At 31.3% G+C, this 24601-nt stretch overlaps 9 protein-coding genes across 9 annotated transcripts; 3 read left to right on the top strand and 6 right to left on the bottom strand.

The window, feature by feature from the left end:
• Positions 1-295: 295 nt before the first annotated feature.
• ndufv2 (NADH dehydrogenase) lies at positions 296-1393 on the top strand (the record flags this gene model as incomplete). The annotated part of the gene is made up of 4 exons (XM_004357400.1): positions 296-343; positions 485-559; positions 688-1054; positions 1134-1393. 4 exons carry the CDS (start codon positions 296-298, stop codon positions 1391-1393), a joined length of 750 nt encoding a protein of 249 aa, XP_004357456.1.
• A 138-nt stretch (positions 1394-1531) lies between these two features.
• On the bottom strand, positions 1532-2738 carry DFA_02219 (homeobox transcription factor; the record flags this gene model as incomplete). The annotated part of the gene is made up of 2 exons (XM_004357399.1): positions 1532-2119; positions 2244-2738. 2 exons carry the CDS (start codon positions 2736-2738, stop codon positions 1532-1534), a joined length of 1083 nt encoding a protein of 360 aa, XP_004357455.1.
• A 327-nt stretch (positions 2739-3065) lies between these two features.
• On the top strand, positions 3066-5508 carry DFA_02218 (uncharacterized protein; the record flags this gene model as incomplete). The annotated part of the gene is made up of 3 exons (XM_004357398.1): positions 3066-3089; positions 3197-3756; positions 3825-5508. 3 exons carry the CDS (start codon positions 3066-3068, stop codon positions 5506-5508), a joined length of 2268 nt encoding a protein of 755 aa, XP_004357454.1.
• Positions 5509-5602: 94 nt separating this feature from the next.
• On the bottom strand, positions 5603-7377 carry pccB (propionyl-CoA carboxylase; the record flags this gene model as incomplete). The annotated part of the gene is made up of 2 exons (XM_004357397.1): positions 5603-7111; positions 7204-7377. The coding sequence occupies 2 exons, from the start codon at positions 7375-7377 to the stop codon at positions 5603-5605; spliced, it is 1683 nt and encodes a 560-aa protein (XP_004357453.1).
• Positions 7378-7546: 169 nt separating this feature from the next.
• Positions 7547-8560, bottom strand: DFA_02216 (uncharacterized protein; the record flags this gene model as incomplete). Its single annotated transcript, XM_004357396.1, has 2 exons — positions 7547-7688; positions 7761-8560. 2 exons carry the CDS (start codon positions 8558-8560, stop codon positions 7547-7549), a joined length of 942 nt encoding a protein of 313 aa, XP_004357452.1.
• Positions 8561-8662: 102 nt separating this feature from the next.
• On the bottom strand, positions 8663-8920 carry DFA_02215 (uncharacterized protein; the record flags this gene model as incomplete). Its single annotated transcript, XM_004357395.1, has 1 exon — positions 8663-8920. The coding sequence occupies one exon, from the start codon at positions 8918-8920 to the stop codon at positions 8663-8665; it is 258 nt and encodes an 85-aa protein (XP_004357451.1).
• Positions 8921-9057: 137 nt separating this feature from the next.
• Positions 9058-13812, bottom strand: glpD (glycogen phosphorylase 2; the record flags this gene model as incomplete). Its single annotated transcript, XM_004357393.1, has 8 exons — positions 9058-10134; positions 10324-10781; positions 10858-11222; positions 11315-11961; positions 12041-12851; positions 12932-13050; positions 13131-13599; positions 13700-13812. The coding sequence occupies 8 exons, from the start codon at positions 13810-13812 to the stop codon at positions 9058-9060; spliced, it is 4059 nt and encodes a 1352-aa protein (XP_004357450.1).
• A 231-nt stretch (positions 13813-14043) lies between these two features.
• Positions 14044-19174, bottom strand: nup155 (nucleoporin; the record flags this gene model as incomplete). Its single annotated transcript, XM_004357392.1, has 10 exons — positions 14044-14619; positions 14691-14943; positions 15014-15735; positions 15816-15981; positions 16051-16688; positions 16759-16968; positions 17048-17344; positions 17412-17603; positions 17693-18015; positions 18103-19174. 10 exons carry the CDS (start codon positions 19172-19174, stop codon positions 14044-14046), a joined length of 4449 nt encoding a protein of 1482 aa, XP_004357448.1.
• A 688-nt stretch (positions 19175-19862) lies between these two features.
• On the top strand, positions 19863-23121 carry DFA_02212 (uncharacterized protein; the record flags this gene model as incomplete). Its single annotated transcript, XM_004357390.1, has 6 exons — positions 19863-19944; positions 19986-20123; positions 21445-21477; positions 21842-21862; positions 22246-22265; positions 23092-23121. 6 exons carry the CDS (start codon positions 19863-19865, stop codon positions 23119-23121), a joined length of 324 nt encoding a protein of 107 aa, XP_004357446.1.
• Between the last annotated feature and the right edge of the window lie 1480 nt (positions 23122-24601).

Genomic DNA, 24601 nt, shown 5'->3' with positions numbered 1-24601 from the left:
AAACACAAGTGTATGTATGATGACAAACAATTGACGACTGTTGTTGTTGTTGTTGGTTGTGTTGTTATAGTGATTGATTGATTGTAAAAAGCAAGAAGAGTGCTCTGTTGCAACGACAAATGTGATTACCCAAAAACGAAAGTTCATCATCTGCAGCCTTTGAAAGACAAAAAATTAATTTTTTTTCAAATTTTTTTTAGAGTGTCTTGTAACGTTGGCATGAGACATGATCACCATGAGAAAAAGACGGGTGCATGTACAGTAGTAGTACTGATCAGCATCAGAGCCAACAAACATGCAATCTGCCACCCTTTTGAAAAGATCTATTAATGCTTTATCAAAGGTACATATTATAGTAGAGAGAGAGAGAGAGAGAGAGGAGAGGAGAGAAAGAGAGTCTGTAAATAAATTAAAAATGATGATCATTTTATACTAACAAACTTTACTCACACCTTTATAAAATATATATCTTCCTACTTTTCAGCAATCATTGATCATTGCTACAGGTAAAAGATCATTCCAGTCATCTGCAATTTTAAGATCAGATGCATTGAGTAGAGTATGTAACTTTAAAAAGATATGTGACTGCATTGTTTAGAACATCTAGATCTTTGCACATGTATTGATCACCGGTCACTGATCACATCTATCTATCTATCTATTATCTATCCATCTATCCATTTTTAGCATATCGATACAGATGATAATAATGATCATACACCATTTGATTTCACAGAAGAGAACATGAAAAAGGTAGATACTATCATTTCAAAGTATCCACCAAAGTATAGACAATCAGCCATGATCCCTTTACTTGATCTTGCACAAAGACAAAATGGTGGTTGGATTTCATTAAAAGCTATGGACAAGGTTGCAGAGATTATTGGTGTTGCACCAATGGTAGCCTATGAAGTTGCTTCATTTTACACCATGTTTAATAGAACAAAGATTGGAAAGAATTTTGTTCAAGTCTGTACAACTACTCCATGCATGCTCAGAGGTTCAACCGATATCCTTAATGCTTGCAAACATCATTTAAATATCAATGTTGGTGGTTAGTATCAACAACAACAAAAAAAAATAGATTATATATAGAGATCCCTATATGCTTATTTATTCTTTGTTTTTAATAGAAACCACCAAAGACGAAAAGTTTACACTTGTAGAAGTTGAATGTCTTGGAGCATGTGTAAATGCACCAATGATCTGTATTAACGATGACTATTACGAAGATCTCACACCAGAGACTATGAAAAATCTTTTGACACAAATTGAAAAGAGTGAACCAACAAAGGTTGGTCCACAAAATCACAGAAAGGCTGCTGAAGGTCCACAAGGAAAGACTACTCTTTTAGAGGCACCAACTGGTCCCATTTGCAGAGAGGATCTTTAAGTTTTATTGGTTTAATTAATAATAATAATAATAATAATAATAATAATAATAATAATAATAATAATAATAATAATAATAAATAGAGGCCAATATATAAATATTAATAATACATTTATAAAACATCAAAACATTATTATTTTATTCTTGATCATCGAGTTTATAATCATTACACTCCCTTTCTTCTTCTTCTTCTTCTTCAAAGTCAAAATATTCCTCATCTTGTTCAAATTCCTCGTCAAACATTGATGTTGGGGTTGTAGATTTAGACAATGTCAGTATTGTTGATAAGAAACATAGTTGGTCACCTCTACCATCATCTTCATCGCTATTTTCATTGTTGTTGTTGTTGTTGTCGTTGTCATTGTTGTTGATAATAGTATTATTATTTTTAACTGTTGAATCTTTTTTTGCCTTGTCTCTCATTCTTCGATTACCAAACCAATTGTCCAACTGTGATCTTGAAATATTAGTTTGTGATGCCAAGACGGATTTTTCTTCTTCATCTGGATATGGAACCATTTGATGACATAAATACCAATCTTTGAGCTGTTTCTCTTGGACTTTTGATAGTTTTCTTCGGTGTCTGCAACTACTGGCGATTACATTCTTTTGGAGAGATAATATGATTTCACAGCAATTACTCTTTTGAAAACATTTCATGAGATTAAAGTATGATTCCATTTGTAAATATTTTACTCTCTTTTCATTATCACTTATTGGTCTCAACTAGGAAATAAAAATAAAATAATAATAATAATATAATAATAGTGTTAATAATGTTAATAATAATGATAATGGTCAATGATAATTATGATAGATTTTCTATCTCTTTTTAAAAAGAGTCTAATACTTTTGAAATTTGAGTTAAAATTATATCAAGATTGGAGATACGTTGTGAATATTGTTGTTGTAGTGATTGAATTTCTCTATTATAGTAACTAGTCAATAGTTGTAGTGGTTGTGTGAATAGTGAATTGCTTATCTTGTCCAACTTTTGACAAGAAATAAAAGATCCAATATCATAATCTACTGGCAAGTTGTGGTATTTAGATTGACCATTAATATGAGGAAATGAAGAAAAAGTAAATGAATCATCTGATGATGATGAAAGAGGAGAGGAAATAGGAGCTGTTGTTGAACCATTATTGAAATTGGTATTGCAACCATTACTCGTTTCATTATGATTATTATTATTATTATTATTATTATTATTATTATTATTATTATTATTGTTAAAATTTAAAATGTTTAGAAATTGTGTGAATTGATTATGAATAATGGATTCATTGTCATTTAAAACAAGGGGATGTGAGAGTAAATTGTTATAGTCTATGTATTCCTCCATTTCCACACAACAATTGAATTAATATAAAGTACAGAGCTTTTTAAAAGACTCTATCAGTCCATCCTATTTATCATTTTGTAAATATTGATCATCCTTTCATTGTTGAATCATTATCCGTTCTTGTACCCACAACATGATTATTGTTTCACAATGATCCTTTAACACCATGACAAGTTGAAGGCATGTGTCAAATCGAATAACAAGAAAAAAAAAAAAAAAAAACAAAAAATCTTTGAAGCCCCCAGTAGAGACAGTACTCTACTTTTTTAGTTTTGTTAAAAGAGTAAGCAGATAAACTGTACACAACAACAACAACAACAAAAAAGAATGGACGAAGAGAACTTGGGAAAGGTAAACACTAATAATATCAATCAATCTGTATATCATTTTTACTAACCCCCACCCTTTTCATTCCTCCCCCTCCTCACCAACCCATCTACCTATCAACTGCTTCATAGCTTCTCCAAGCCTTCTCAAACTGTAATTATATAGAGTTTGTAAAAATATTTTCAATGATACATGGTTTTGATGCAACCTTTGAATTTCTAAGGAATGCTCTTACAACAATACCTTTTATGGCTTTTAAAAGAAAATTTTGGTGGTCAAAGGAAGACGATGATAACTCCTCCTCCTCGTCTAATATCACTTCATCTTCTTCCTCCTCATCGCCAACAAACCATGTATTTAGCTCAAACAGCGAGAACAATGTAGGATCATCATCATCATCATCATCTGCAGGGCACAATTATCCAAATAAAAGACAAGCCATCAGATCAACTTGGGAGGATGATAATAATAATGATACTTGGACCAATCCAGATAATAATTACTATGATAGTGATACAGGATATCATAGAAACGCTCAAAAGTTAAAGTCAACTTCTTCTTCTTCTTCTTTTACTCAACCAACAACATCTCCTACTTCTACCTCTTCTTCTTCCTCCTCCTCCACCTCCTCCTCCTCCTCGTCAAATGATTCATCTTTGAGAAAAAAGAGAAATTCAAAGAGAAAACTAAAGTATGTAATGTTGATCAATTATTTTTTGTCTATAAACTAATATTTTCTTTTTCTTTTTTTTTTTTTAGATTCATGGATTTACCATTCGAGCTTATCATTAGTATATTTTGTTTTTTAAAATCCACCGACTTGATGGTTACGTCTCTAGTCAGCAGAGAATGGAATAGATTTAGTTTTATCTCTACCAATGAATTATTGATTGACAATAGAAATGGAACGAGCTTGGATATAATTAATAGAAAGATTTACAAACACAGCGAATATTTAAAAAAGATACGTTGTTCCCATTCCATCTATTTCAACTCTAGCAGTCTGCACACCATCATAAACCACTGCAGGCAAGTGACCGATCTTCAATTCTACTATTGCCCGAACCTTCACGACTCTCACATTGAATCCATTTGCCTTTCACTTCCCCAACTCAAGCGTATTGTCCTTCACTCGAATCATTTGACATCAAGAACAATAGACTCTCTCACAAAAACCAAATTAGTAAATGTCGAGCTTGGTGGCTTTGCCAACGTAGCCGTCGAAGCATTTACAAAACTGGGTCACATTGCAACCTTAACTTCTCTTGATGTCAGCGGCATTGACAGAGACTCAGAGTTAATTCACAGCCTAACCACGTGCAAAAGATTACGTACACTAAGACTTGGTGTTGCCACTGAACAAACCATTTGCAGACTGCCATTTCTAGAAAATCTGAATTGGCTGTCAATTGCAGAGTGGGATGTTGATGAACAACATGACCAAAACAATGGCAAATATTTAAATTTTTTGGAAAGATGTAAAAAATTAAAGAAATTGGAATTTGCTACTGCTACCATCACTTCTAATGAACAAACTCAACAACAACAAACTCAAAATCAACAACAACAACAAATTCAACCACAACAACAACAAACTCAACAAAACGAACAAACAAATCAACCCATTACCACTCAATCATCAATTTTAATTAGAGAGATATCAAATTTAACACAATGTTGGGAATCACTTTGTGAATTGGATTTGGATCTAAGTTTTGATTTGGAATACCACAAAGAAGGAGATTGTAGTTTCTTTGAAATGACACTATCTCGTTTGGTCCATTTAGAGATTCTATTTCTAAGTTCATTTAATTTGGACAGCTCTTGTTGGAGGGCCTTTTCCAATCTACCTCTTTTACGTGTTTTGTCTATTTGTTGCACACAAATGGAAGGAAGTGAATCAATCGGACGTGGTCTTGGACACATTGGCTCTGGTTGTCCTTCACTTCAAAAACTATCACTCATCAACTCTACAAGCAAATGGATTGAGATTCCACCCAAATCCTTTGCACAGCTCCCAAATTGCCAAGAGCTAACCCAGTTGTGCATTGGCGGCTCGCGTGGCGGAGGTTGGATTCTCAACGAGCAAATATTTCTTTCAATCGCCAAAATGTCTTCACTCCAACAACTCGATACATCCAACAGCCTTGGCGTAAACGAAGAATGTCTAGAATATCTCAGACATTGCCAATCACTGGAATCATTAGAGTGTGGAATCCGTCTTGAAGAGGATATGGTTCGTAGTGCCATCGCCGAGTGGTGTGCAACCAAGACTCTTTCCAATTGCAAATCCCTAAAAAATGTTGTTGTAGACTTGAGACTCCCCTCTACCATTTACGATCAACCATGTCTTTCATTCAACCCAAAATCATCCTTTCAATTTATTGCTAAAATTTCCAATTCTCCTGAACCCAACAACAACAACAACAACAATAGAATGTAAAAATAAACCAACCTCTCTCTTTGTATATAAATCTCTAAATAAATTTATAAAACATATCCTTCTTTATGTTTTTATTTTGTTGATATGTTTTTTTTTAAAGTGGAATGTTACCATGTTTCTTTTTTGGATTTTCCAATTTCTTATCTTTCAATACTTGCAAATCCTCGCAGATGATCTTTCTAGTTTCTCTTGGTACGATGATTGAATCGATGAAACCACGTCTGGCAGCTGGCAATGGATTGGCAAACTTGTCGTTATAGATTTGTTCTTGTTCAGCAATGTCACCCTTTCCACGGAAGATGATTTCAACAGCACCCTTTGATCCCATGACAGCGACTTGACCACTTGGCCAACTGTAATTGGTGTCACCACGCAAGTGCTTGGATGACATGACATCATAGGCACCACCATAAGCCTTTCTTGTGATGACAGCAATCTTTGGAACGGTAGCCTCTGCATAGGCATAGAGCAACTTGGCACCATGACGAATGATACCACCGTGTTCTTGGTCGGTACCTGGGAGGAAACCTGGAACATCAACAAATGTGATGAGTGGAATGTTGAAGCAGTCACAGAAACGTACGAATCTGGCAGCCTTTACAGAGGCATCGATATCAAGACAACCAGCGAGTTCCTTTGGTTGATTGGCAACGATACCAACGGTTCTACCTTCCATGGCAGCAAAACCGATAATGATATTTTTGGCATAGTTTGGTTGGATCTCAAAGAAACGGCCTTCATCGACGACTCTTTCAATGACTTCCATCATGTCGTATGGCTTGTTTGGATCCTCTGGAACGATCTTGTCAAGGACTTCATCCTCACGAGTTGGGTCGTCAAAGCATTCAGATTGAGCTGGTGCAGAGTAGTTGGATTGTGGCAACATGGTAACCAACTCGCGAACCTTTTTGAGAGCATCGATATCGTTTTCAAAGGCAAGATGAGCTACACCAGACTTGGTAGTATGTGTCTTTGCACCACCCAACTCTTCTTGAGTAATATCTTGCTTGGTGACAGATTTTACGACATCTGGACCAGTTACAAAGAGGTATGAGGTATCCTTTACCATAAAAGTAAAGTCAGTGATGGCTGGTGAATAGACAGCACCACCAGCACATGGACCCATGATGACAGAGATTTGTGGAATGACACCAGAGGCCATAACATTACGTTGGAACACCTCTGCATAACCTGCCAAACTGGCAATACCTTCTTGAATACGAGCACCTCCAGAATCGTTCAAACCAATAACTGGTGCACCAACCTTCATGGCCTTGTCCATAATCTTGCAGATCTTTTCAGCATGAGCTTCTGACAAACTTCCACCATTGACTGTGAAATCTTGTGAAAAGACAAATACTAATTTACCATTGATAGTACCGTGTCCAGTGATGACACCATCACCTGGAATCTTTTCAACAGCAAAATCTTGACAACGATGAGTGACCAACATGTCATACTCTCTAAACGAATCGGCATCTAATAATAAATCGATTCTCTCTCTTGCCAATAACTTTCCTTTTGAGTGTTGTGCATTATTTCTCTTTTCACCTCCTCCTTCAAATGCTCTGTTTGTCTCTTCTTGAATTCTACCAAGAATTCTCTTTTGTACAAATGAGAAATAGTAAAGGTTATTAATAAGGTTTGATTTGAACAAGTTGGTTTGTTGGTTGCTTAAACGGTTTTGCTACATACATCCATTTGGGAAGAGTGATCAATTGGTTGAACTGTAGTTGTGGTACTGGCAGTCGAGAAAGATCTTGATAAATTTCTTACGACATTTGTTGAAGTTGTTGTTGTTGGTGTGTACTTTAATGAAGCAACATTTTTGATAATGTTGTTTGTCTTTAATAATCTTCTGCACAACATTTTTGATTATATAAACAATCTACGATATATAGGTGCTGCTGATTAAAGATTGAATTTGAATGAGCTGATTGATCAGCAAGTTCGTGTTGAAAGTTTTAAAAAAATTAAAAAAAAAAAAAAAAAAAGATTTTTGTTTTTTTTTTTTTCCGATGAACAAAAAAGGACAAAGCTATTTTTTTATTAAATCTTTAATTTTTAAATGATTGATAAAATCCAATGCTTTTTTTAAATTATTTTCTGAAGTATCACCAGTAGTATCAATAACTAGATCATAGTAATCCTTATCTTCATAATCCAAACCATAAATATCCCTAGAGTGAAAAAGAAATTTTATTAGCTCAATTTATATATATATATATATTTTTAATTTTTTTTTAACTTACATATATCTCTTTCTATCATTTTGATCTCTATCTTGGTTTTCAATAAAACCAGATATTATTTTGTCTATATTTTCAAGAGGTAATTTTGATATAGTATTTGCTATAGTTGAAAGATTGGTGGAAGAAAAATGATCATCTCTTTCTAGATCCTTTTCCTTGGGCAATACAGAGTCTGCCAAAATAGATGCTCCTTTTCCTACCTCTCTCTCCAAATATCTTAAAGCTTTTTCTCTTGCACTACATTTTACATAGACCTTTATCATTTGATTGTTATGATTAGCATCATTGTTGTTGTTGTTGTTGTTGGTTAATGATTGAATAAAACATCCTAGCAAGGCAGGTTGTCTTCCTTCAATGACGCTATATTTTGAATGAGGAGTAGTAGTAGGTGTTGTTGATTCTACACCTTGAATTATTTGGCATGTCCTATAATCCAATTCCAAATCAACCTTTATATTAAATAGTGGATTGTTCTTTATCCGCTGACCACTCAGAATAGAGTTATTGTTGTTTGGTTGTTTATGGTATTCTTCAATTTCTCTGAGCAATCTACTTTGTTCAGCTACCGATATATTTAATGAAGTTGCCAAATCTCTAAACATTGACCCAACCGAATAGAAACAACCATCTTGAAAGTGTTGAGATATTTTCTTTGCCATTGTACTTTTACCTGTCAACTGATGTCCACCAATCAATATAATCGGTTTGTTGCTGTTGTTAGAGTTTAGTAACAATCGTTTTATTGCATCTTCACCATAATAGTTTTTGAATGCATTTGTTAATTTTTGAAATTTGTTCATCATGAGACGGTTGAAAAGATAGACAAAATGGAGGTCTATGTGTGAAGTTATATGTTGAAAAAAAGAAAATAGAAAAAAAAAAAAAAAACAAAAGAAATGCAGCTATTGTTGAGTAGATATATGTTTTAAATCTTTTTTGGTATTGTTTGCCTCTTGCAACATGTTTTTAGTTTGTTGTTCTACAGTGTGGTTGATTTGATCTACTTGATCTTGGAATTGTTGTTCTAAATATTCTTCAACTGTCATTTTATAGATTTTATCAATCTGTTGTTGTGTAGAGTCTAAAGAGTTTGATGATGATGATGATGATGATGATGATGATGATGATGATGATGATGATGATGATGATGATGTGTTCATTATATATATATAAAGAGATAAATATTTGATTGCAAATAATAATAGAATAAAAAAATGTTATCATCTGGTGATGTAAAAATGTGTGACTTTTATATATTTTTTTTATTTTTTTTATTTTTTTGGAGGGAAATATAATATTATATAGTGGGTTCATTGCTATGGTTAACCTTAAAGATTGCAATATTTTGTGATACATGAACTGTTGTTATTTTACAATTATACTTTTTTCCGATCCATTCAAATGTAGATGGTCTATAGAAACAAACATGGGTTACATCGCGAGGGTAAAACCAATTGGAAAACATTGAGTCATTTGTAAGCAACTGTGTCATAAACAATACCCATCCACCATCCTTTACCATATTCTTTGAAAAAATGATCTCTAGATCATCTTTTGGTGTTCTAAAGTGTTCTATTGCCTCTGTACATGTTAAAAAATCAAATTTACTTTCAGTAGTAGTAGGACTACTATTTTCTTGTGGCTTCTTGTCCAACAAATCGATAACTGATTGTACTGATGAATTGGGTAGAAAGTATGGGTCATAGTTTTCAACTTTAATATTATACTGTTGGAAAAGTAAATACAAAGCTGCACCAGGACCACATCCATAATCTAATCCTAATAAATTACTACTAGTGTCAGATGAAGAGGAAGAAGATGTGTTGTTGTTGTTGTTAGAAATTGTTGAGGTTTCAATTGTTGTTGTAGAGTTGACAATGTTATTATTATTATTATTATTATTATTATTATTATTATTATTATTATTATTATTTTCATTATTTTCCTTATTATTATTATGTTTTTCTAATCTTGGAATATTGTACAAATCAACGATATTGAGTACAGCGGGAGTCAAAAAGTCACAATATCTTTGATCGTTTGGACTGTTGTTGTGCATCACATATCTATATTTTTCCTTGTCTTGAGTTACATGATAGTTTGGATGTACAAATACCAATGTACATTGTGAACATGAATAGAAATGCTTCTTGAAAGAGGTTGAATAGAGTGTTGTGTTTTCATTTTCGCAAAGAGGGCATTTTGGAATAGTAAGATCGATCGTACTAGTACCTTTTGATGATTTTGATCTCTTCTTTTCTTTACTATCTACTTGTTTGGTTGATGTTGATGTTGTTGTTGTTGTTGTTGATTCAGAATCTACATTCTTTCTTTTCTTTTCGTCGTGATCACTCATATTTCTTTTGTGATGATTCTAAAAAGAAGGTAGTTTTTTGAGTGCAGTAATACATTCGTTTTTTTTTATTTTTTATTTTATTTATATTGATTTATGATTTGAAAGATGATTACTATTATTATTATTATTATTAATAAAAAGAAGATTACTATTGATATGATTTGGGTTGGGGTTTGTTTTTTTTTGTTTGAATTATTATTTTTTAACATCAAAACCATGAGTAGTCATGGCAGGTTTTGGAGCATTCTTTGCATCATTTTTGTTGATGACAACAAGTGGACTAGTTCCAGTGATACTTCCTACATTACCACCACCTGATTGAGGTTGTTTAATGACAGTCAAGGGAGAGAGTCTTTCAATTGAAATTTGATTAACCTCTGTGTTTCCCAAAGATCCAGGAGCACCACCTACAAGAGTAGAGTTGTTAAAGCTTCCCGAACTACCACCAACACTTGTTGAGGTCAAGAATGATGTTGCCTCTTGATTTGTTATTTCAATAGGACCTTTTCTTCTACAGGCATCCAATTTCCAAATGACATCAGAGTATTGTTTGATGGTTCTGTCACTTGAGAAAATACCACAACCAGCGGATGCAAGAATTGACATCTTGGCCCATTGGCTAGTATTTTCATAGCACTTGTCAATTTTATTTTGAAGATCCATGTCTAAAAAATAAATAAAAATAAATATTTAATTGTTAATATACACTTTTATAAATGATTATATTAAATTTTTACATACAAGAAGTAAAATCATAGGATAAGATATAGTGATCTACACCATTTGTAATTGAATCTAAGATTGACTGGAATTCTTCGACTTGACCAAAGAGACCTTCTTCAATGGCGGTAATAACTCTAACCCATCTCTTGTCTGGAGTGTGAGTACCTTGATGGATTGACTTTCTAATGGAATCAACCTTGTCAGCAGTGGCACCAAATATAAACATATTTTCTTCTCCAATCGCTTCTTTGATTTCAATATTTGCTCCATCCAATGTTCCAATAATCATTGATCCGTTCATTGAGAATTTCATATTACTGGTACCAGAGGCCTCTGTACCTGCTGTTGAAATGTGTTGTGATAAATCAGAACTTGGGATAATACTAGAAGGAAAAAAAAAAAAAAAAGAAGGTTAGGAAAAAGAATAAATATATAAAGGTAATTTATCTCTATTTTTTTTTTTTTGTTTTCATACATTTCAGCATTTGAAACACAATAATTTGGAATGAATACAATCTTTAATCTATCACCAACTATGGGATCGTTGTTTACTACATTGGCTACATTATTAATTAATTTAATAATCTTTTTGGCCATGTAATAACCAGGGGCAGCTTTTCCAGCAAAGATGATAACTCTTGGAGTGAGCTTTTGTCCTTCTTTGATGTCAAGATATCTATTGATAACACCTAGGATGTTTAATAGTTGACGTTTGTATTCATGGAATCTCTTGACCTGGGTATCAAACATTGCATCGGCAGAGACTCGAATACCACATCTCTTTTCGATATACTCGGCCATTCTTACCTTGTTGGCTCTCTTGATAGCCATCCATTCCTTTTGAAACACAGAATCATCTGCAAACTTTTTCAATTCACCTATAATATCAAGATTGACAACCCATCTATTGGTATTGAGCTTCTTGGTAATGAGAGATGACAAGTGTGGATTGCACTGATAGATCCATCTTCTTGGAGTGACACCATTGGTCATATTTACAAACTTGTCTGGCCATAGTTCATAAAAGAATGGGAAAACCTCCTTTTTAATTAATTCAGTATGCAATTTTGCTACACCATTAATCATATGTGATCCAACAATTGCTAAATGTGCCATTCTTATCTAAAAATAAAAATAAAATAAAAATAATAAGATTTGCTTTTTTTTTTGTTTGTTTTGTTTTGTTTTGTTTTTTTTTTACATGTTTAACATCAGATTCATCAATAATGGATAAGATTCTCTTCTTTTCATTATCACCAGGCCATTTCTTTTCAACAAGTTTCATGAATTGGTCATTGATATCAAAGATGATACGAATGTGTCTTGGAATGAGATATTGGACAAGTGGTACGCTCCATCTTTCGAGTGCCTCTGGAAGAACAGTGTGATTGGTGTAGGAAAAGGTTCTAGTGGTGATATCCCAAGCTTCATCCCATGAAAGTTTCTCGACATCAATTAAAAGTCTCATTAGTTCTGGGATACCTAGTGTTGGATGAGTGTCGTTTAATTGAATGGCGTGGAACGATGGAAATTCTTTAAATGGGAGTTTGGTTCCTTTGAATTGATTGATGATATCTTGAAGGGTGGCACTGACGAAAAAGTATTGTTGTTTAAGTCTAAGTTCCTTTCCTTGCATGGTATTGTCATTGGGATAAAGAACATTGGTAATATTCTCTGAACGGACCTTGTCTTCAATTGAACCAAGATAGTTTCCTTGATTGAAGCTTGCAAGATCAAATTCATCAGATGGCTTTGAACTCCATAGACGAATGTTGATGGTGTTGAACGTGTTGTAACCTGGGACTGGATGGTCATAGGCAATGGCCATAACACTTTCACTAGGTTCCCACTCCATCGCTTTAGACTTGGGATCAGAAGATGATTCCTTGACGGTACCATAGAATCCAACCGTATATGACAAGTCCAAACGTTCTACTTGCCAAGGTGATCCATAATTTAACCAATAATCTGGTAATTCAACTTGTTGTCCTTCAATAATTTTTTGATAAAACCTAAATCAAAATAAATAAAATATTTCATTTAGATTTCGGTTAACTGGGCTTTGTCTAGACTTTTAAATATGTTTACATACATTCCATAATTGTATCTTATACCATATCCTTGAGCTGGGTAATTCATAGTAGCCAGGGAATCCATAAAGCATGCAGCCAAACGTCCAAGACCACCATTACCCAATCCTGCATCTCTTTCCTATAGAATGAAAAAAAAAAGTTGGTAAAGGGAACTTTTAAAAAAATAAAAAATAGTTTGATCTATAGATTATTTTTTACCTCTTCATATAAATCTTCCATTTCAATTCCAAGTTCCATGAGAGCATCAGCATATTTTCCTACCAATCCAAGAGAGAGTAGAGAGTTTTGTAGAGATCTGCCAAGTAAAAATTCAAGAGAGAGATAGTTTACTTGCTTTACTTGTTGTTGTTGAAAGAATAATCTAGTGTCTTTCCATCGTTCGATCAATCTATCTCTTGTGCAGTAGGCCAACGATTGAAAGGATGAAAACTCTGAATTCTCGTTTCTAGTCTGAGCAAGAGTGTACTCTATGTGCTTTACAAATTCTCTTTGAAGAGTTGTCTTGTCATCTGGAATGTATGCTGCTAGACATGCCCACAAGATTGCTCTCTTCTTTTCATCTTCTTCATCAATCTTTTTTTGTTGTTCATCATCACCAGCAGAGGCAGTAGTACGAGTTGTTGTTTGTTCTTTAAATTCTTTTTTATGATGTTCTGGGATAATAATCCTAAAGATAAAGAAAAAGAAATAAATTTTAAAATTGGGATCAGAGGTTCTCTTTTTTTTTTTTTTTTTTTTTTTTTTTTTTTTTAAATATTAATATTTACTTTGGAATGGAATCCTCTCTGGATAATTGTAACTTATTGTGATGAGGAAAGGCAGTTGCACTAGACTTTCTCATCCCTGATTGTTGGGGACTAGAAAATTTATTATCTTCCATCATATTGTATATTTAGTAGTTATATAAATATATGATAAAAGTTGAACTGATAACAGTAGTACTGTACTCTCAGAACTCATCATCAGTACAGCTACAATGTGTGGGGCAATGAAAAACAAATTAAATTAAATTATAAACTTTTATATTAACACACACAACCCTCTCTTTTTGGGGGCAGAGAGAGAAGAGAAAGAGTGTGTTGTGTGGGAACATTATTATTATTATTATTTTTTATTGCAATTTTTTTCTATATTGATTGAGTGTTTGCTCAATTGACGTCATATGATTTGTTGTTAAAAGTGAAGAGTGGTTGTTTCCTTTCATCGCGATCACATGTTCAGCCAAAAATGTCCAACTGTGCATATAATATTTTTGTGCAAAACTACCATTCTCTTGAATATCACAAAGACTCTTGTAAATCTCTAGCAACACCAGATTATCTACATTGAGTTGAGATTGGAGAGAGTTTGATAGCCATCCCAATATTGGCTTTAATAATTCTACTAAAGTTATACTATCATTTTTAGTTTCTTTCAAGAGGTCAATGATAATAGTTTCTGCCATTTGGATGATCCAATAGAGAGGAAATGTTGATTCATTTGGGTATAAATCATATCCAATACCAATGATTTTGGTTTTTAGGCAATCTTGTATTTGCTCTAGTCGTTGTTGTTGTTGTTCGGTACACTTGCCTAGAATGATTTCCCATAATAACTTTACAAAGTTCTCATCGTCGTGTTGTCCAATATGAACCAAATATAACATTTCTTCATGAAGTAAATATTTTCTTGCATAATCACTAAATAACTAATAGAGAGAGAGAAATATAAATATGTGATTTTATGATTTTGTTTTTGTTTTTTTTTTTTTTTTCTTACTGTTGTCATATCATAAAGATTTGTATTGAGTTGTTCAATTGATACTATATATTCTTGAATGATTGATTTATCATCTTCAGAGTTGGATTGAAGATTTGCTTTTGCTTGTTCAAGTTGTTTGATAATCTTCTTTTGGATGTTACAAATAACAGTTTTGTTTAGGGCGTATTGGTACTCTTGGCTATTTGGTGATTTACTCATTAATAATTTACAATTATTATAACAAGTTAATTTTGTATTTAAATCTTTTGAGCTAAATAAATAAAAAAAATGTTAATATTTTTAATAATTAATAATTATATTTGTTGTTTTGATTTTTTTACTTTTCAGCCAATTGAAGAAGGATTTTAGAAGCAGTTGTAAAATCGTTCATTTTTGCTAGATATCTCCAACACATGTCCATATCATTGTCATAGAGATAATCTGTAATAAATGGTGATTTGATTTCAAACAACTTTGCCTTTGAGTTGTTTTCGATTAACCAACTATAGAGGGCGCCATGTAATTGGGCATCCTTGCTATCCAATATTTGACATATCATCATGTCAACAATGTTTGATGCGTTTGGTACTTGTTGTTGTTTGGTTGGTTGTAATAAATCGTAATTGATGATTTCAAATATTTCCTGATACACTTTTCTTTTTGATTCTATAATATATTCATTTGAATCCAATAACAATTTGTTTTCATCATTACTTTCAGAAGGAATAGTAGTAGTAGCAGTAGTGGTGGTAGTAGTAGAGGATGGAGAAAGATTTTGAGATTCTAAATGTTGGGCTAGTTGAGTAGCATAATGCAAACATAGTGGCACAACATATTCGTAATAAGAGAGTGACTTTAGATTGATAAGTATTTCGTGCAAATCAAAGGATGGTGCGATTTCTTCAAGAATGATTAAAGCCTCCTTTACCATTTGCTCACTAGAGTGACTTCGTCCTTCTCTCACGGCAGCTTTTAGTTTATCTCTAACTGTTATTAATTGTTTATCTCTTTTCTTGAATAAATCTGGGCATTCATAATCTAATTGTTTTGAAATGTTATCAATCTAAAATAAAATAAAATAAATAGTTGGTAAAGATAAAAGAAAAAAAAAGAAATCAATTCAATCTTCTTTATGATATTTACCGATATATTAGAATGGTTTAATATATTCATGAGTGAAGAAATTAATAAAGATGAAAAGACTTTGTTTTCAACTCTGCTTGGCGATGATTGATTAATGATTGTTTGATCGATAACATAATCTTTAAATTTAAATTGAATTGATTTCTTTTTATCATCATTACTTAAACTAGAGAAAAAGAGAAAAATATATATTAATAAATTTTTTTTTTTTTGTTGATAATAAATTATTATTTACCTATCAATAGATTGTTGAAAAATTTGATTAAAATCAAATTGTTGTAAAAGAACAAAGAGATTGATAACTTGTAAAGATTTTTGGATAATCTTTTTGAGACCAATTAAACTTCTCTTTTCATTCTTTAGTGCATCTTCATCGGTTGACTGTTCATGAATTGGTTTGGTAATGATGGGAATGTCAGTGATATCATTCTTTGGCAAAAGTTGTGAATTTTCAAGGAACAACAAAAGATTAATCAAATGAGATTGAATTGATTTCAATTGGTGTATGTTGACAGTGGTAGTTGTCGATTCTCCTTTGGTCTTTAAGATTGGTTGATTCCAAATTGGTGCCAATAGTTGGGAAAGGAATGCTACAACTGCTTGGTGAGCATGACTGTAGTGAAGTTCCAATCTGTTTACTGAAGTTCCCATGTCGTGGCTATAGAGGGTGGTGGTTCTGTGGAATGTAGGCTTGCCGCTCTTTCTTTTGAATTGGCTCATTGCCAAATCAAGTACTCGTTGTTGGGCTGATCTAGGTGCACTAATGCTACCATAGATTTGCTCATTTAATACAACAGTTGATTGTGGTGACATGCAATACAAACTAATGCACAATGAATTTGAAAATATATTTCCAAATTCTTGATAGAAATTCTAAAATAAATAGAAAAAAAATGATTAGTTCAAATAAATGTATATATATATATATATATTTGTTACATACATCAATATCAGTCAAAGTAGAATTTAAGAGTAAATTATTAAATAGATCAACATATCTTAGTTTTGTGATAATGTGGAGACCAAGAGAGTTTAGACACAAGAATCTTCTTGGATTTGAAATATGTTCAGTCTTGAATTCTTTATAAAATACTGTATTATTCTCTCCAATGTTGACAATATCTTCTTTAATCATATTAATTCTTCCTTTAATCTAACAAAAAAAAAAATAAAAAAGAAAAGATAAATAATTTGAAAAAAAATATTTATCTCTTTTTGTTCATTTTACATACATAAAAAGCATTTGGTCTTTCTTCAAGTGGATCTTCATTTGAAGTAGTAATAAATGCCCTGTCTTCTGATTGATACAACCGTTTAATTTGTTTCTTTGTAAATGGTGTGGTTCCAATTAATTTGTCTATAGACTCGCTACTTTCATTTGCCATAAAGAATACACCATTTGAATAGAATGTATAATGTGGTATATGATTAATGCTTTCCTGTTGTTGTTGTTGTTGTTGATTCGTTCCAGAGGATCCTAAAATTGTCATTGTAGAGGTTGGAGGTCTTCTAACATATTTTATTGAACTCTAAAAGAAATAAAAATAAATTAGAAAAAAAAAAAGAGTAGTAATATATATATATATAGATAATTACATCAATATTGTTTGATAAATATAATCGAACTCCATTTGAAAGAATTGCAATGCAAGAATAATCAACTTGAGAGGAAATGTGAATTGATAGGATCGACAGTTGTTCGGCAGAGGGATGCTGATTTTTAGGTAATGGGGATATTACTTCACCAATCATTGTAAATGAATTATTATTTTTGCCTAGAGAATATTTCTACAAGAATAATATCATTAGTAAATTAAAAAAGATTCATCTTTTGTTCTTCCTCTTCTTCTTCTTTTTCTTCTTTTTCTTCTTCTTACTTGAATAGTTGAATTTTTACAAAGAGTAAATAATAAATTTCTTTGATTGTCAATCAAAATTTGAATAATTTCTGGCTTTTTAGTAGACCAAAGGGTATTCCACAAGGAAGTGGTATGGCAAATCTTTTGAATTTTGTTTCCATTTTGACCAAACCACCAAGAGGTAATAGAAGAGGTAACCGAAGATGCTGATGATAAACTCGAATCTCCACCATAAACAATCTCGTAAAGATTGCCGTCTTGGCCACCCAAAAATATTCTTCCATCTTCTGTCCCAACAATATCATTAATAATGGCAGAATCTGTTTGAATTACAAGTGGCGCTAAACAAAAAAAAAAAAGAAAAAAGAAAAAGGAAATAAGTATTTGATCAAAAAAATATTTATATATTTATCATATTTTCTACATACTAGCAATTAATTCAAATCTATTGTCATCACTACTAAAGGTTAGAGCAAATAAAAATATTTCAACATGAGTTGCCACAATGAGAATCTTTTTGACAGAGTCTTTAAAGACATTTTTACGAGGATTTACCAATCCACATGTTGTAATGACTTGAGTCAGTTGATTGGTAATCAATTCACCTCTACCATTACTAGATTCTCTATAGTCCCAGAGAAAAAGGGTCTGGTCGATTGATACCCATGCGTGACCAATCTCTGGAAATATGCCTTGAGATGTTCGAGTGTTGGCACTAAGATATCTGTAACCAATCTCTTGGGGGAAGGGTATATGCTTTTCAATCATCATTGTGGACCAAATGGCAGATGATGTATCAAAATAATTGTATCCTCCGGTTGTGTTTGGTCCCGTTGAACCCATCATTGGGGGTCTATAAGATGATGATGTAGAGGTGGAAAGAGGGTCTTGTATAGTTTCACTAGTATTGATCATCATGTCAACAATTGATACTGCATTGTCAAAAATATTGTGCAATTCTACTTCTTTGTTGAACGTTGAAAGATTGTTGACTGTTGAAAAGGTTGTTTTACTTGTAGGTGCTGTCGATGATGATGAAGTTATAGTTGGCCCTGGCAAGGTTGATGATGATGTTGGCATTGATGATGTATAGAGATTAGAATCTTGTTGTTGTTGTTGATCAAAAGTTATTGCTGATGGAAGATAGTTTAGAGGTAATGTTGGTCCAGAACCAATCATTGATAGTGGTGATGTCATAGTAGATTGTGCAGGAGTTTGGTAGTATCCATTGATTTGATTATTATTCAAAGAAGCGTTGTTATTGAGAGGTGATTGGTAAAATGAACTTTGAGTAGATCCATTATGAATAGGTGAAGGAGTTGGTGTTGTAGAGTAAATATACTTGTTTTGTTGTTGTTGCTGCTGTTGTTGTTGTTGCTGTTGTTGTTGTTGCTGTTGTTGTTGTTGCAATTGTTGTTGTTGCAGTTGCTGCTGTTGAAGTTGTTGCTGCTGCTGCTGTTGGTTATAAATATTAGGATACAATTGATATTGAGATTGCATCTTTACTTTATTATTTGTATTACCAAAGCAGCTTCGACAAAGAGTCATTCGTGCTCTTGTGCGCATGATCTTCAAAGTTAAAAAAAAAAAAAAAAAAAAAAATTCTTCTTTGGGAGACCAAGATTTATTAATACAATGTTATTAATAAGAAACCTCTAGATTCATCGTCAATGAATGACTTGATTCTGACAGAAAGGGATCGGTCAATGAACAACAGATCGAGGAATCTCAAGTGTCATACTTTCCAATGGAACGTCAAGGTGTCGAATGAATTGGACGTTCAGTTACTCGATTACCTTTGTCATCAATGTCGCACAGTACAAGCAACTTCTTGAATTGGTTGTTTGTACGACATGTTATCAAAAGATTGTTCAAGATGTCAGATGCTCCACGACAACAAGTACTCTTTGGTAAGTCAACACAATAATATCATGTGACACGATGGAGATTAATTTATTTAATTTATTTAGGACGAAGATATTCATACAACCTATTGTGGTTCAATAGAAAGATGATTAATCGTGTCTTGGTTCTCAGAAGAATATCCATCTCTTCTATTTTCATCTCCTCCTCCTCTAAAAGACAATCAAAGCAAACTAGTCCGTCCAACGATATGAAGATGAAATATTCAACTTAAAGAAACAAAGAGAAAATTATCACCAGTTGAACAAAAAGAAGTGGAACAACTATGACTACTACAACTTCAACTACAATTACGCCAACTGATAAAAAGGTTGTAAAGAAATTAAAACAAAATCATATTGAAAATAGTAGTTGAAGTGAGGGTACAATTTATATTGTTACAATACAGTCAAAACAAAAGAAGAAATTAGAGATATTAATTTGGAAGATAATTTGGAAGGAGATCAAGACGAAGACGAAAAAATGAAAGAATCTTTGGTTAAAGATGATCAAGTAGATCGATACGCATTGACAATTGATGACTTTGGTAAATACTTGAACAACATATAAAAGAACATATATTATTGAAAGGTTAAAGATAATGATGTGGTGAAACTGATAGTGGAGAGACTACTCAAATAATACAACTTAATCCAACCCTCCATCACCAGTTATTAATAATAGAAATGGTAGCATAATTGGTTCAGCAAACAAACAAACAAACAAACAAACAAACAAACAAACAAACAAACAAACAAACAAACAAACAAACAAACAAACAAACAAACAAACAGTGTGGATGGTACGGCGGCGAGCGCATTTCTTCATTAAATCACTGTAATTGCAGAGTTCCGCTTCGTATATTATATTATATTATATTATATTATATTATATTATATTATATTATATTATATTATATTATATTATATTATATTATATTATATTATATTATATTATATTATATTATATTATATTATATTATATTATATTATTATATTATATTATATTATATTATGTTATATATATTATATATTATATATTATATTATATTATTATTATTTTATTTTTAATTAAAATTAAATGTTTTTATATCTATTTACACATCTTTGATCTGAAACATTGATTATACCACTCTACATAATTATTTTAGATCGAACAATGATCTTTGTTACAAATATATCGAGAATTTTATTAAATTTTGGTGACAAAATTGATCAAAATTCGATTGTATAACTCTGTTGATTTAAAACTTTGATGATTCCATTTTAAATAGATATTATCATGGTGTCGGAACAAAAGAATAATAAAAAAACAACCTCTATCACAAATTTATTAATGCCTAAGAGGGCACTGGTTTTTTCTGTGGAAATGTTTTATTTGTGAATTTTATTGTTTAGGTCTCATGACTTGAAACCTTTACTATATCATTGGAAATGATTTGAATTTTGTGCAAACATCAAGCTTGCTCAAAAAAACTATCATTTTTTATGAAAAAATTAGTGATTTGGTTGTTTGGTTTTAGATTTTCAAATTTTTATAATTTAGCTCAATTTGCTTCAAACCTTTATATTCACCATTGAACATTGTTTTGGCAGGTAATTGAATTACTTTAATTTTTTAAAAAAAGCCTTTTTCAATATTTTATGAGTGTCCTATTGGTTGTTTGTAATTTTTAAAAACATTTACAAGCAATATAATTTCACTCATTTGACTTTAAACTTTAAATTTTGTTTTTAATATTAGTATTAAATGATATGGGCTTGAAGGTATTCCACAAAATAACCTTTATCTCAAAATTTAAAGTTTTTGTTAAATTTTTCCAAAACTTGAAATTTAACTCAATTGATATGAAAATTTTATATATCTAGATATTAATATTTCAAATATTATGGAATCATTTGGTTAAAAGATTAAATAAAATTCATTCGAAAAATAATTAATACTTTTAATTTAAAATTTCTATCTTTGTATAATTTTATTTTAAAATTTTTTAAGCAGTACGCTCACTCATTAATATTGTTGGAAATATGCAAATATACTATTTGTAAAAAATCGATTTTATCAAAAATATACCAAAAAGATAAAAATATAAATATAATTATTTCAATAGCCTCATTTATCTTTTGTTATAAAAACAAAAAATTGTGATTCAAGAGCTTATTTTTTGGAAAAAAAGTGGTCATGGCATGAGTCGATCCAAAATGAAAAAAACTTCAAAATAGGGCAAAAGTTGACATGTATATTACAAAGTTTTTACTTTTTTAGATAAATCAAAGGATAGAACTAGTAAATATATAATGTTTAAAATAAAAAATATTGAATAGGTTTAAAAAAATTATACATGTTCACAAAAAAAAAAATAATAAATTTTGGTTTTTTGTTTTTTTGGTTCCATAAAAGTTGGAATTTTAATAACTTCCTTATATTTTATTGATTGTTGTCCAATTTTAAATATTTTATACAAAACACTCACACCCATCTATATTGTTACTTTTAAATTGTTTAATCAAAACTTTTTTATATACTTCAATTTCAACTGATATTTTCATTTTCTAAATATCTTTTACAAATACTTATGGCAGTTCATTTCCTTTTGGCAAACATAATAATAATTGTTGTATTGCATTGCTATAATAGAATACCCCATCTGAAAATTGTATTTGATATAGGTTTTTTATTAGAAAAAGAGGTATGTACTGATTCCAAAAAAACAACATGCCTTCACATTTTGTTAGGGGCACATGCTGCTTACCAGAACTGTAGTATGGACAGTGGCAAGTTGTAGTTTGCACTTTTTTAACGGATGCATAGATCCATAAAATATTTTCTTCTCGTGGTATATGAACGTCAGACCTGGCAAATCAACTGCAAAACCATTTTTTAAATATATTTTACAAATACTTATGGCAGTTAAAACTTATTTAACTTCTTCTGTTAGTTTGACCCCTGCTGTCAGTTTGACAGTTGTGTCAGATTAATATCAGATCGAGTGAGCTTTATCTAGGGGTAGGGGTTGAAAAAATGAATATTAAATATTTTAATTAAAATTGTATTTGTTTAAAAACAAAAATATAGGTCAATCATTAAATTTGATATATAATATAAATATAATATTTTTGTAAAATAAAAATGGATAAATTTGTATAAAGACCTAAAAAAACAATTTAAAAAAAAATCATAATTGTCTTAAAATTTAATATAAAAAAAGAGCGTATATTTGAAATATATTGGTACATGTATTAAAAATAAAATAAACAAAAAATTTGAACATTTGTAAAAGTTAAAACAAATGGGTACTTGGAAAAATTTTCATTTTGAAAAAAAATATTAATCTTTTGGATTGACTTCAAATATTAAATCTATCTTAATTTGTATAATTCATTAAAAAATAAAATTTATAATAAAAAACTATGATTTTAATAGTATAAAAGTGTGTCAAGAAAAAGTACAAGTTTAGGGTATAGAGAAAAACGATATCACAAAATTCCTGGTTGAGGATTTAATAGTATATATAGACTCTATACATGTCATATATGCATGTTTAAAAAGAATTTCCCAACCTGGTCAATACTTGATAAAAAAATTTCTCAAAGTATTTTTTACTATGGCTCATAGTAAAATTTTCAACTTTTCAAATCTTCACAAAACATTCTCAAAACACTATTAGTTAGTGTATTACACATATTTAAGAGTAATTTGAACTATATTATTGAATTCTAAAGGATTGAATTTTTTAGATTTCTAAAATTTTTTAAGTATGAAGTATTTTCCTCATAAAATTTTCAATTTAGAATTTCAAATTTTAAATTAACTCCTGATATATACGATAGATATACACACTATTATACTACTTTCATTAAAATAAATACTAAAAAGTTTTATTCTCTTAGATAAAACCATCAAGAGTTACGACTGTCTCACAGTAACTTAACTTTTCCAGATTCAATCCTAGCTGGTCGGAAGTTCGATTCCCAATTACTACATTGATATATATAACAACGTGTTAGTGTATTGGGGTGAGTATATCAATGGGGGGTTAGGGTTAGGGGTTAGGGGTTAGGGGTTCTATAAGCTGCTACCAGGGCCAGGGCCAAGTTTAAATTTTTATATTGTACTCCATACTAAAATATAAGTATATTTATGAGTATATCACACCAATTAAATAACTTTTGAAGAGTTTGAGGTAATTCCAAAGGATTATTTTTCACCAAAAAAAACCAAAAATTTTCTAAGTATGAAAATCCTTGTTGTAATTCTATACCTAACTATTAATACCCCAAGTGTATATTTTAGTAAATATTATACTAAAACAACTACGCTATCAAATGAATTCACTTATAAACTGCATTTATAGATTCATTCACATCAAAAATTTGGTGGCCCTCTCCGTTTTCAGATTACTTGTTCAATTCTATAATGAACAAACAATGAACAAAAAATGAACAAATGGGACTAATCTGGCTTCTATATCACCAATACCAGGCTCCAAATTTGAAGTTGGTGTCAGTAGGTACTTATTTAGTTGCACTTTTTTGGTTTCGATCCCAAATTTGGAGGTTTACATTCCACATACCAAATCACTATCACAGAATGGTTTTTTATCGGACAGGTTGATCAGGTACAGGTTGGAAAAGTGTCTAGGTTGTCCGGTGACCTACATATATGCAAAGATTTGCTTGGCCCTAACTATAAAACGGACACTATGACCCTCATTCCGATACTGAAAAATCATGTGGTTATTATGGGGTAAATTCAGTTTTGGTGAAATATTGTACCACAATATACCAGAATGCGTATAAAACTTAGCCTAATATAGAATATATTCCTCATCTATCCTATACTACACCCTCACACTCAACAATAATATCTTCACCAATATTAACAACACACTCACCAACCAGATCGATTCTAGATAACACGAATCATCGCATCAACAACACCCCAACCGCTAGTGGTGTCACCCTATACGAATTCGGTTAACCATCGCACATGTGGTTCGTAAAAGAGTCTAACAGGTTCAATCAA

This window comes from Cavenderia fasciculata (assembly GCF_000203815.1).
Source record: "Cavenderia fasciculata unplaced genomic scaffold Scf_Dfasci-G-b-143d02.r1-5, whole genome shotgun sequence".
In the NCBI taxonomy this organism is placed as follows: Eukaryota; Evosea; class Eumycetozoa; order Acytosteliales; family Cavenderiaceae; genus Cavenderia; species Cavenderia fasciculata.
The sequence above is the reverse complement of the archived record's forward strand: the minus strand, read 5'-3'. Positions and strand labels throughout refer to the sequence as shown.